Here is a 14026-nt window from a genome sequence, read left to right on the forward strand (position 1 = left end):
TTTCTCTATCATATTTCAAAAACTAAAGCAATATTTTATTTACAACTAAGGACATGATTGTATGTTAGGTTTTCTTTTTTTTTTTTTTTTTTTTGAGATGGAGTCTCGCTCTGTCGCCCAGGCTGGAGTGCAGTGGCCGGATCTCAGCTCACTGCAAGCTCCACCTCCCGGGTTTACACTATTCTCCTGCCTCAGCCTCCTGAGTAGCTGGGACTACAGGCGCCGGCCACCTCGCCCGGCTAGTTTTTTGTATTTTTTTTAGTAGAGACGGGGTTTCACCAGGTTAGCCAGGATGATCTCGATCTCCTGACCTCGTGATCCGCCCGTCTCGGCCTCCCAAAGTGCTGGGATTACAGGCTTGAGCCACTGCGCCTGGCCTTGTATGTTAGGTTTCTAAGCAAAGAGGTAGGTATATGTGATTTAAAACAAAAAGCAACATTTAGAGCTAAGATTCTTAGGTTTACCCCAAGAAACATACACAGGCTATTTAACTCTTTTTTGGTCCAGTTAAACCACTTATAAAATAGGGTTTCAAATTCTAACCTCTTAAATAGTATGCTACTAAACTTTGTGAGACTTTTGAATCCTTCATATGGAAGATCTATGCGGATGCAAAGAACTATTGTTAAATGTAGCGTTTATTAATTTCCTATTTATATCATCTCTGTGTGTAACTAGTTGGTTGCACAAACCATCTTTCTTTCTCACCCACAGCAAGTGATAACTAAAGAATATGAACTGTTTGAATTCCGTCGGACAGAGGTTCCTCCATTGCTCCTTATTTTAGATCGTTGTGATGATGCCATCACCCCATTGCTAAACCAGGTACAAAACCCTTTCTTGGCATAATAGGAGGATGATTTCAAGTGATATTCATCAAAATACAGATAGGGAAATAAAAGCATGGTCCACTTATTTGCCTCCTTATTTTTAGCTATTCTTGGTTTTGCTTTGCATTTCCCGGTGTTTTGGTATCATGATTCTTCCATCCACTGTCATCATTAACTCTTCTGCCTCATCCCTCCCATATCTTTCTGCCAGTACCTCCATGCCTAATCAAGACAGCTTATTAATTCTGTAGATTCTATTTTCCAGTGTTTCCGTCTGTCTCCTCATTTCCATTCTTACAGCTATTGCCTTGGTCTAGACCCTAATCTCTTGCAAGAATATTGAAATAGTCATCTACTTGATTCCCTACTTTTTATTTCTTCTCACTCTAAATGTTCCACAAATACAATGAAAACTTTTCCTAAAGCACAGCTCTTACTACTCTTGGCTTAAAAACCTTCATTGGTTCCCATTTGCCTACTAGGTTAAAAAACTCCTGAACTTGGCATCCAAGAGCCTTCACAATGTGGGCTAAACCTCTTATGAAACCTAGAGCTCACTACTTACGTAGATAATGCCACATGGTTTCCTGCCAGCATGCTTTTACTGTGACTGCTTTCTAAACTCTAGAATGTTTGGAGTACCTTCTCTTCCCATCTTCACCTATCAAAATACTGCGGTTAAAACCACTCAATCTGGCCAGGCATGGTGGATCATTCCTGTAATTCCAGCACTTTGGGAGGCTAAGGTGGCTGGATCACCTGAGGTCAAGAGTTCAAGACCAGCCTGGCCAACGTGGTGAAGCCCCGTCTCTACTAAAACTACAAAAAAATTAGCTGGGTGTGGTTGCACACACCTGTAGTCCCAGCTACTTGGGAGGCTGAGGCAGGAGAATCGTTTGAACCCTGGAGGCGAAGGTTGCAGTAAGCTGAGATCATGCCACTGTACTCCAGCCTGGACAACAGAGTGAGACTCCGTCTCCAAAAATAAATAAATAAATAAATAAAATGATTTATATGAATGATAGCAAAGAATAAAAAAAAAAAAAAAGAAGAAGAAGAACCGGGCACAGTGACTCACACCTGTAGTCCTAGCACTTTGGGAGGCCAGGGTGGGTATATCACCTGAGGTCAGGAGTTCGAGACCAGCCTGTCCAACATGATGAAACCCTGTCTCTACTAAAAATAGAAAAAAATTAGCCGGACGTGGTAGCAGGCGCCTGTAATCCCAGCTACTCGGGATGCTGAAGCAGGAGACTCACTTGAACCTGGGAGGCAGAGGTTGCAGTGAGCCGAGATCACACCACTGTCCTCCAGCCTGGGCAACAAGAGCGAAACTCTTGTCTGAAAAAAAACACTCAAAAGCCATCTCCAACATCCAGCCATTCTTCAACATCTCCTTGAAGCCTGTATTCTTTCAGTCAGATATTGTTCTTACCTCCTGAAAATTCCTGTAGACCTGTAGACCTTTGTGTCTCTCTCATGTCTCAGCTGTACTTGCCATGTTGTAGCTTTGGTTGTTTACACCGTCTACTACGTTACATATTTCTTCAAGGCAGACTGTATTTATTTTTTCTCCTGCAAGCATACGAACAGTGCACATAGCAGGTGCTCTATCAATAGTGATTTTATATGTATGTATGTATTTATTTATTGAGACAGAGTCTCTCTCTGTCACCCAGGTTGGCGTGATCTCAACCCACTGCAACCTCCACTTCCCAGGTTCAAGCAATTCTCATGCCCCAGCCTCCTGAGTAGTTGGGATTACAGGCGTGCACCATCATACCTGGCTAATTTTTGTATTAAGTATTTTTAGTACAGACAGGGTTTCGCCATATTGGCCAGGCTGGTCTCAAATTCCTGACTTCAAGTGATCTTCCCGACTCGGCCTCCCAAAGTGCCAAGATGACAGGTGTGAGCCACCGCGCCTGGCTGTGACTTTGTATTTATAGAGAAAGGCACAATCTATGTTTCAGTTTCTTCCCAGCTTATATGCTAAGGGAAATCTGTGGAGTGAAACTTCTCTGTAGTATAAAATAACCTTATATTCCTAAATTCAGAGTAATATATGTTCACCAAAGAAACTTTTGATAATATCAAAAAGTGGAAAGAAAATTAATTGCCTATTATTCTGTCTTGCAAAGAAAAGCAACTATTTATCCCACAGATTTCACTGGGGACTTGTTTTGTGCCACGTACTAAACTAAATACTAGAGATAAAAGGTTAAAAATTATAATTTCTGCCCTCAAAGAGCCCATGGTGCAATGATGAGAGAAATAAACATAATTTTAATTATAGAGTAAATGCTAGAAGCATGCACAAGAAGCTATCCGTAAAAACATAAAACATTTTGTTGTACTTTTTTTTTTTTTTGAGACAGAGTTTTGCTCTTATTGTCCAGGCTGGAGTGCAATGGTTTGATCTCGGCTCACTGCAACCTCTGCCTCCTGGGTGCAAGCGATTCCCTGCCTCAGCCTCCCGAGTAGATGGGATTATAGGAATGCGCCACCATGCTTGGCTAATTTTGTATTTTTAGTACAGATGGGATTTCACCATGTTGGTCAGGCCGGTCTCGAACTCCTGACCTCAAGTGATCCACCCACCTCGGCCTCCCAAAATGCTGGGATTACAGGCATGAGCCACCATGCCCAGCCTTGTATTTATTTTAAGTGCTCTAATGGAACTTGCTTTTTCAGGAATTCCTTTGGCAAATCTTTTAGGAAATAAGCACCTTCTTTTATAACCTTCTAAATTATTTGTTAATAAATCTAATTTTCTTAAGATAAAATATGTATATAAACATTTCTAGCATTTAGATTCTAGATGCAGAAGGGAACGTGCTAGAAAATACTTCATTTTGTCTAACAGACCTATGACTGAAAGTAATCTATTCTCCATAAATGGTGAAAAGGGAAAATTTGGAGATTTCTCATTTCCAGTTTTACCAAATAAATTCACATTTTGTGAGACTGGAAACCAGTCCTTCCTCACAACTCCCATTAGGTAAAAATATAAAATAAAATGGATTCAGAGGTAAGTTTCTGAATCTCCCAGTGTTTTGATCAACTCACAAGGTTTTTCTGATAATATTAGTGTTCCCAGGATAAATATAGTACCACTCAAATCTGCAAGAACACACTTCTCATGCTGCAGAAAACCACAGAAGCATACAGGAAATGGTACAGCTTGTAACTGCAGTACCAATATAGCTCTATCTGTGAAGCCAAAAATATACCCTTAATTCACAGGCAAAAAATTGGAGCTAATGATAGCTCTAATTTGTTGTCTTTCTATCAAGAATATTAATCTTGCTGCCCTTTTTCCAAAAATGTGAAATCTAAAAGTATTTTGACTTTTTTTCAGTGTTTAATCAATTAAAATGACAATCTTAATGCTTATGATAGCACAAAGTATTAGTAAAATTTAACTAGAGAATCTTCATGTAAAGAAGACTAGTTAAAGAATGTTATCAGTTTTTGTTTTCTTGAATGTTTACTATTTCCATATTTTGTCAGTTACCTTTTTTTTTCATAATTCTTTATTTAGTGGACATATCAGGCCATGGTCCATGAACTACTAGGCATAAACAACAATCGGATTGATCTTTCCAGAGTGCCGGGGATCAGTAAAGACTTAAGAGAGGTGGTCCTATCTGCTGAAAATGATGAATTCTATGCTAATGTAGGTGGTTTAAATTTTTTTTAATTGTCTTTAGTTGTTTTTATGTAAGAAGATCAATATTGGCTTGTTAGTATGGGGGCAGACATGGGATTTCATCTGAAAGGATGATAGAGGCATCCTGTGCATAAACTGCCTCTCAAGGGAAGGCAGAAGATTTGGATTCTGACCCTTTAGCAGTATTTTTTTCATAGAGATCACGTAGTTATTTACTTCTCTCCCCTCCAGTAGCTGTTTGTGAGAATAGTAATGCTATTCATCACCAGTGTCCCAGCTAATGTCCAAATTTGGTAATTAAAATGGAATTTCCCTGCCCTTCAATTCTGCGTTCCGAATTCTTTTTCACTTCTTTTAAATTTTCTGAAAGTCAGACTAGTTGATGTTGTGCTTCCACCTTTCTTTTTCACAGAATATGTACCTGAACTTTGCTGAGATTGGTAGCAATATAAAGAATCTCATGGAAGATTTTCAGAAGAAGAAACCAAAAGAACAGCAAAAACTAGAATCAATAGCAGACATGAAGGTAAATTGAGCATGTACATGAATGACTAACATGTGAGAGTTTGGAACTATTCATGTAAGCAACACTTTTGGAATCTTCTGGGTCTGATTTCTACCTTGATTGATTTTATTTGGTTTGAGGCTTATTTTCTGTAATGTCTTTAAACAATATAGCGAAAAATTCATAATAAACCATGTGCTTCTTTCCATTCTTCAGTAATATCTGGACTATTTAAAGACTCAATCTATTGCCAGGCGCAGTGGCTCACGCCTGTAATCCCAGCACTTTGGGAGGCCAAGGTGGGCAGATCACCCGAGGTCGGGAGTTCGAGACCAGCCTGACCAACATGGGGAAACCCCATCTCTACTAAAAATACAAAATTAGCCGGGTATGGTGGCACATGCCTGTCATTCCATCTACTCAGGAGGCTGAGGCAGGGGAATCGCTTGAACCTGGGAGGCAGAGGTTGGGAGGTTGCAGTGAGCCGAAATCACGCCAGTGCACTCTAGCCTGGGCAACAAGAGCGAAACTCTGTCTCAAAAAAAAAAAAAAACAAAAACAAAGACTCAGTCTACCAACATATACCAGTTCTTCTCTTCTTAAGCATAACAAAATGCCATGTGGCTGAAAGTTGTAGATCCTTTAATCAGGGCTGAAAAACATCCCCTGCTTTCCCTACCCCCCCATTCAATACATGCTTATCCTTGGTCAAAAAATAACAGAACCTCTCATTGATGTTTTTCCCATGGCAGGCCTTTGTTGAGAATTATCCACAGTTCAAGAAAATGTCTGGGACTGTTTCAAAGCATGTGACAGTGGTTGGAGAATTGTCTCGATTGGTCAGTGAGCGGAATCTGCTGGAGGTTTCAGAGGTTGAGCAAGAACTGGCCTGTCAAAATGACCATTCTAGTGCTCTCCAGGTCAGTCCAATTTGATGAGCACCTACTATGTGTAAGGCACTGTGCCAGGCAGAGCAAGAGATAAAAAGGCAAGTAATCCTTCTTCGCCAACATGGAATTTAGTCCGACAAGGAGCTGAGATGAGAACACAAATTGATATTGTTTAAGATAGATCTATAAAAAGAGACACAAGAGAAGTGTAATATGCAATTCCTAAGCGTTCAGTTAATTAGTATGAGGGCAGCCTAGTCTACTAGAAAGAGCACTAAACTAGAATCAGAAGATCTGGATTGGAGTGTTTGGTATACCACTTACAGGCTTTGTGACGTGGAGTTGTTGACTTAATCTCTGAGCCAGTTTCATTATTCGTAAAATAGGTATATTAATACTCATCTCACAGAGTGGTTAGGAAGACTTTAAAAGATAAAACGTGTATTAAAATGTATTATCTAAGTTTTTTCATTATTGAAGTCTGCTTTTCATCGCACCAACATGTTGATGCCTGCTATATGTACATACTACTGCTGTGAGGATCTAGGAGTACAAAGATGAATAAGATACCACATTATAGTCGGGAAGAAAGAAATTTAAACCAGCAATTGTAACACCATGCACTATGTGCTATATTAGAGGTATTTACAAAGGAATATGGAAATACAGAGGAAGGACAACTGTTTTCCCGAAGGATGAGGCTTCTTAGCACTTCTTAGGGAAAATAACATCAAACAGGGAAAAGGAAGAAACATTCTCAGCAGAGAGAATGCAGGCATGAAGATGTGAAGAAATAAATATTGATATATATATTTTTTTCTTTCTATATATAAAATATTTATATTTGAAATATACATATATTTAAACATATATATGGGAACAGAGAATAGTTCAGTGTGGCTAGTACAGGATACAAGATGAGTGGTCTTAGACTAGAAAGACTGACTGAAGCCAGGTTATGGCCATTGGAAGAAAGTTGGGCTTTAATCTTAAAATGATGGGGCCTCCCAGAGGATTTTAGAATAGCAATATAATCAGACTCTGGCCTCAAGAAATGTATAGTCTAGTTGAAGACACAAAACTAAAGCACAAGAAAAAATTCGATAATGTTTCAAGATAATAATTAAGTCATAATTGTAATACTGACTGTAACAGGTTTTGAGGTTATTAGGAACAGTTTCTTAGAGAAGGCAAGATTAGGATGGACCACAAAGAATGAATAGAATTTGGGGGAGGAGTTCAGTCAGGAACAGCAAAAGCAAAGATGTAGAAGTACGCAGGAAGTAATAAACAGTTTGACCTGTAGAGAGTGAGTATGAAACAGAATTAGATAAAATTGAATTGGTAAACAAAAAACAGTTTACAAGCTTTATGAAGAGGCTTGTAAGAATTTATACCTGCTGGGATAGGCAAAGAGATCCAGTATAGGATCTTATGTAGAAAGTTGAGGTGGTGAAGGCAGTATTTTAGGAAATGTAACCTAGTAAGGATGCTTTAGAGGTGAAAAAACAGGTCAGAGAGACTTGTAGACTTACAGTGATAGTAGCAAAAATGTACAGCAAGGGGCAGAACTGAAAAACATTTCAAAGGGAGAAGAAATTAAATGACAGGCTGGATATAAAGATAGAATAAATTAGAAGTAATTCCATGATTCCTGAGAAATGACAAAGTATGATGTCACTGACAAGTAATTTAGGAATACGAGTCCTTTAGGAAATAGCCATTTCTAAGCCACTTACAAGAAGCACATTTCCCTGTTAATAGGACCCTATATTCTAAAGCTTAGCTTCTTTCTTTCCCAGCTACAGTTCCACTTTATTCTATAAGATAATGCCAACCTGGTATATTGGAAACAACTCAGGTTTTGGACCCAGACTGGCCTGACTTATATCCTACCTCTCCTTACCAAAGTTTCTTTGGGAAAATTACTTAATTTGCCCAAGTCTTGGGGATAATGATTTCAAACTTTCCGACTGTTATGATGATTCAATGAGATATGTAAAATGCTTCACATTTAATAGGTGTTTTGTAAATATTGGTTCCCTTCCTCTAAGCATGATTTTTTTTTTTTACACATAGTGCAACCAAAAGAAAAAAGTCTACCTGTGGGTGCTCTAGTTATACCAGGGTCTTTACTGGGATTTATTGTTGTTGGGTTTTGGATCAGAACCTAAAGTCGCATTCTTTTTAATCACTAAACAGTATCCTTTGTAAAGACGTATCCTAATGTATTTAACATGGCCTTTAAACAACACTACTAATAATATTTTATAGTTGTTTTGTGGGCCTAATAGAAATGTCCTGATATTTATCACAAAAAAATGAGTTTTCTGCCTCTTATTAAATAAAAAACAAAATTGTGTCCCATAACTACATTTTAATTTCTTATATTTGTTTATCATTTGATTTTTCCCTTGGAAACAGTAGAACCAGACTTAATCACTAACCAGTTTTACTGTCTTTATTTGTATCTCTCTACATATGGAAAGCAATTAGAAAAAGTTATTGTAATAACTTGTCTGAAACTTTATTTTTATGTTCACTTCAAAAGAAAAATAGTCACTTTAAAAATATAAATTCTATTTGTGATCCACTTTTTATTTTTAAAACTTATCTTTTGAAGGTTTTCTTGTCTAGGGTATTGGGATTTTACAGTGAGTAGTTGATTTGGAGTCCCCCCATCATAAAGGACTTCTTTGGCAACACAACTTAAATAGTCTATAAAGGAATCTTTTGTTTGATAGTAAGTGGATGTCAGGGGCCTGACTTCTAGAGGGGTTATAGCATTCCTTGGCTTGACCTTAGATGATAATACGTCATGAAGCAGTGAAATGAGGTTTGTGAGTAGAGATGGGATTTGCTTTATTGAATAGTAAGTATCATGACAAGAAAAAAAAGTTCACATATTGCTAAAAGTTAACTTAAAAATTGCTGCCATTCTAACCATTATTTTGTAGGCTAATGAAAATTTCATTTAGAAAGAATTTCACTAGAACCAAAGTGAAATTTACTACCACTGAAACATATACATATCCTTAGAAGAGATTTATTTGATTAGTAATGAAGATTTGCCATACCATGAAGAAAAGGCATCTTTAGAAAGTGAGCAATTCCACCCTCACCATCTTCCCCATACCCTGCCCCCAATGCCCAGTCTGTGTTGTCATATCACAGCTTTTCATATGGAGAGAGGAACCAGTCTATTTTATATCTTTTCCTGACCTTGCATAAAGATCTCAAATCATCCTGTTAATGATACTTAATAAGGACTCAATCAATATTTATTAGAAAAATGAGGAGTAAGAGCTCTATTTGAAGCAGTATAGAGTAGTGGCTAAGAACTTGGACCTTTGGTGGCTTGGGTTTGAAAATAATTCCTAACCACTCTAAGCCTCAGTCTTACCCCAAAATTGTTGTGAGAGTGCAATGAGCTAATACATGTAAAACGCTTATGGTACTTGGTACTTACAGCTTTCAAGAAACATGAACTACCAACATTACGAGTGTTATTATTTGATGATACATTTAATTTTCTTAATGGCATCCAAGACTTGTTTTTAGTTCATTGATAGCCTCGTATCTCTCTGATTTCCGAAAAGTGTTTTTTTGTTTTTGTTTTTGTTTTTGCCACTCATTAAAATTATAAGAAAAGTGGTTGGGACACATTGAACTGACTGGCAGTTTTACTCTGATTAATTAAATGTAAAAATGATCCTTTTACTCTGAAACAACATTTAGCCAGTATTTTAGAAACAGTGTTGATCAGCGGAAGATCTACTGCAAAGCTAAATTTTATGTTGACTAGTCATTAAGAAAAGGAATACTGACTCAGATGTATTTACCAGTCGGTAGAATTGGGTCTTGTCTGCTTTCTATCATTTTTCCCAGATAAGCTTTTTATATTCACACAACACTGTTCTCTCAGACTGTTAGGCTCATTTTTATCAGATCAGCATGTAGAAGACTTCTGCCAATTCCATCTTACTGTCCTAATCTGTTGGTTTATTTTGTTATATTCTGACTTTACTACATTACTATAGTAGATAACAAAGAAGGGATCCTGTTCTTTTTTTTTTTTTTTTTTTTGAGACGGAGTCTCGCTCTGTCCCCCAGGCTGGAGTGCAATGGCGCGATCTCGGCTCACTGCAAGCTCCGCCTCCCGGGATCCCGCCATTCTCCTGCCTCAGCCTCCTGAGTAGCTGGGACTACAGGCGCCCGCCATCGCGCCCGGCTAATTTTTTTGTATTTTTAATAGAGAGGGGGTTTCACCGTGTTAGCCAGGATGGTCTCGATCTCCTGACCTTGTGATCCGCCCGCCTCGGCCTCCCAAAGTGCTGGGATTACAGGCGTGAGCCACCGCGCCCGGCACGGGATCCTGTTCTTTAGGTTAAACTAAAACAAAAAAAATGGAGACTATCTTTAATTACCAAGACCATCTGTAATCTGTATAATAGTTTAAAATATGTGTATGTCATAATGATTTCTTCTTGCTCTGCTGCTTCATCATAGTTTCGATAGAAGAAAACAGAAAAGTAGAAAAGCGTTCAGCCAGAAACAATGGAAGAATCTCTAAATATCAGAAAAGAAGAATGGTTTTCTCACTGATATCTTATAAATGAATGTTAGTTCCTTTAGGAAACTTGATCTCCAAAGACACTATTTTTGCTTTTCTTTTCCTTTTCTTTTCCTATTCCTTGATTAGGCCCACACAAATGTTAGAGTTCAGCGCAAGGTTTTTGAATCCTGTCTTCTTAAGTAGATGACAGTTTTCTGTTTTGCTCTTTACTCAGTCATTGTTATAATATGACAGTGTCGTTTTCTAATAGTCACAAGGCTGATGGAAAATTTAATAAGAGAAACCAAAAAATTATGTAATTCAGTTATATTTCCAACAGATAAATACTACTGTATAGCATATACCTGCTTTGTAATTATAAGCCTCTCTGATTCTTTTTTCTCCTCTTCTCTGGTTAGTGCCCTGAAATCTCAGTGTAACGTAGGCCACTATCAATCAAGTTGATAAGTAGCTATGAGGGAAATCCTTCAAAATGAAGCCAAAAGATAAAGTGGGATCAAGGCAGACAAAAAGGTCCTGCTTCTCCAAGGACTGATACAGCTGAAAGAAAAGAAAGAACTCAGCTTGTACCTACAGGTTTCTTTTCATGAGAGAATAGATACCTCTAGCTAGAACATGGACCTGAGCCATGAGTTGGGTCCTAAGGGCTCAAAAGTAGGCAAAATAGTTACTCAAAGTAGGTCTGGTCAGATCTGGGCCAAGTCCTCAATGGAGAACTAAGAGTTAAGCCAAGCAATCTGAATACCAGTACCAAGTCTCAAGGAATAGAAGTGGATTTTGTTTATGATTGATGCATAATGATTGTACAGATTTATGGAATACAATGTGATGTTTCAATATATGTATACATTGTGTAATGATCAAATCAGGGTAATTAGCATATCCATCACCTTAAACATTGGTCGTTTCTTTGCGATAAGAACATTTAAAAACCTCTCTTCTAGCTATTTTGACATATGTAATACATTACTTTTAACTCTATTCATCCTACTATGCAGTAGAACACCAGAACATATTCCTGCTCTCTAACTGTAGCTTTGTACCTATTAACCAATTTCTAACCACCCCCATCCTTCACCATCCCATCCTCTGGTAACTGCTATTATGCTCTCTACTTCTATGAGTTCTATGAGAACAACTTTTTACTCTCATGTGAGTAAGATCATGCACTATTTGTCCTTCTGTGTCAGGCTTATTTCACTGAATATAAGTCCTCCAGGTTAATCTGTTTTGCCACAAATGACAGAATTTCATTCTATTTCATGGCTGAGTAGTAAATATTTCATTATATATGTATATATGTATGCTGTGTTTTCTTTTCCTTCTTCTCTTTTTTTTCTTTTTGTTGAGACAGGGTCTGGCTCTATCACCCAAGCTAGAGTGCAGTGGTGCAATCTTGGCTTACTGCAATTTCTGCCTCCCAGGCTCAAGCTACTCTCCCACCTCATCCTCCCCAGTAGCTGTGACTACAGGCATGCACCACCATGCCCAGCTAATTTTTGTATTTTTGTAGAGACAGAATTTCACCATGTTGCCCAGGCTGGTCCCCAGCTCCTGAGCTCAAGCAGTCCACCTGCGTCGGCCTCCCAAAGTGCTGGGATTACAGACCTGAGCCACCATGCCTGACCTAAATACTGCATTTTCTTGATCCATTCATCTGTTGATGGACATTTAGGTTGATTTCATATCTTGGCTATTTTGAATAGTGCTGCAGTAAACATAGGAATGCAGATATCTCTTCAACATACTGATTTCATGTCCTTTGGATATATTCCAAGTAGTTGGATTGCTAAATCATATAGTAGTTCTATTTTTAATTTTTTAAGGAACCTTCATACTGTTTTCCATAATGGCTGTACTAATTTACATTCACCAGTTGTGTGTAAGGGTTCTTATTTCTCCACGTTATCACCAACACTTATCTCTAATAAGAAACAGCCAAGAGTCAAGATCTACGTGAAGGTAACTAGAAAAGGACAGAGACTGATTACTGCAAATAGTCTTTGTCATCATACCAGTTTTGTGAATTTATAGTTACTTGGGTTTCTCAGATTTGCTTAAAAGTACAGAGACAGATCAGCCAGAAAAGGTGGTAGGAGAGTGACTGCAAGGGCAGGAAATGAGACATTGTGCCTATAAGAAAAGTAACAACAGAAATCCCCAGTGGGATTTCTTTTCTTTTTAAAAATTTTTTTAAATGTTTTATTTATTTATTTTTTTGAGACGGTTTCACTCTGTCGCCCAGGCTGGAGTACAGTGGCACGTAATCTTGGCTCACTGCAACCTTCGCCTCCCAGGTTCAGTCTATTCTCCTGCCTCAGCCTCTTGAGTAGCTGAGACTACAGGTGCCCGCCACCACACCCTGCTAATTTTTTGTATTTTTAGTAGAGACAGAGTTTCACCATGTTGTCCAGGCTGGTCTCGAACTCCTGACCTCAAGTGATCCACCCACCTCGGCCTCCCAAACTGTTGGGATTACAGGCGTGAGCCACCACGCCCGGTCGCCAACGAGATTTCTTAATGTTTTAAACTTATGCTGTTGATTGAGATACATACATAATTTGTACCTGAAATTTCTTCATATTATAGTAGAAAATAGTGGAACATTTGAGCAGGTACCCTAAATGGGCTGTATTCCATGGCTGCTCTAGGGGGGAAGATACCATGAAGGGAAAAAAATAAGAAAAATCTTACAAATTTGGGATCAAAATCTACAGAAGTTTCTCCCTTTTTGATCCCTTAAGGATGATGGTAGTGAAATAGTAACCAAAAAAATCAACAATAGAAATCTCTCTCATAGAACTCTGTACTTGAAAGCTACATGGGAGGTTCCCCATTATCATCATAGTCCCTAGTCAGTGTGAACAGAAGAGCTCTTAGACATTGGACATGGTTGTTGTCAGGTACAAAAGAGATAATGTATGTGAAAACATTTTGTAAGTTGTAATCATATAGTTGATAATTATGTCCTCAGAATTCAGTGCCCTTTAAGGCTCTTGCCAGCCTTTCAACCCAAGCCATTTCTTCCTCTGATTTCCATATTTATTTTGATAGTGCCACTGTTTTTAGTCTCTCACACTGGTTCCAATACTTACTGATTCTTCAGGACCTTTGGCAATTGTCACCTCCTTTATGAAGTCTTTCCTAATTTCTCAACAACCCACTATATTTTCTCTTCCCCTTTCTCTCCCCTTCCTCTTTTGCACTGATTTTTCAGCTTTTGCTTTTTGTTTTCTTTTGTTTTTTTACATACATATGTTTCTGTTATAACACCACATATTTGTTCCTGAAAAACCTCACATTCTATAAAAACATGCACTAAAAAAAGGGTTATGAGAATATAGGGTTATAAGCAGACCACTTAAAATCTACATGACTATAAAAAGAAATAAAAAATTCATATAATTTTTTAATCAGAGCCCTAATAAAAATAGTAACAATTATAATAAAAATACTAGCATGGTTAAATCTCCACTGGCATTTGCACCTAGAAATAGAGCCAGTCCATCCTCTGCAGCCTTATTCCTGGGTCTCATGTTTTCTTCAAATTAT

At 38.0% G+C, this 14026-nt stretch overlaps 1 protein-coding gene across 2 annotated transcripts in view; it reads left to right on the plus strand.

The window, feature by feature from the left end:
- The window catches only part of VPS45 (vacuolar protein sorting 45 homolog), an 82812-nt gene that overhangs the window by 11443 nt on the left and 57343 nt on the right, over positions 1 to 14026 (plus strand). For both annotated transcript variants that reach the window (XM_050750127.1, XM_050750136.1), the window contains exons 7-10: positions 715 to 825; positions 4375 to 4509; positions 4916 to 5029; positions 5761 to 5928. In XM_050750127.1, coding sequence (XP_050606084.1) covers positions 715 to 825; positions 4375 to 4509; positions 4916 to 5029; positions 5761 to 5928 — 528 coding nt within the window. The remainder of the gene's footprint in view (positions 1 to 714; positions 826 to 4374; positions 4510 to 4915; positions 5030 to 5760; positions 5929 to 14026) is intronic.

The sequence above is a fragment of the Macaca thibetana genome, chromosome 1 (genome assembly GCF_024542745.1).
Source record: "Macaca thibetana thibetana isolate TM-01 chromosome 1, ASM2454274v1, whole genome shotgun sequence".
In the NCBI taxonomy this organism is placed as follows: domain Eukaryota; kingdom Metazoa; phylum Chordata; class Mammalia; order Primates; family Cercopithecidae; genus Macaca; species Macaca thibetana.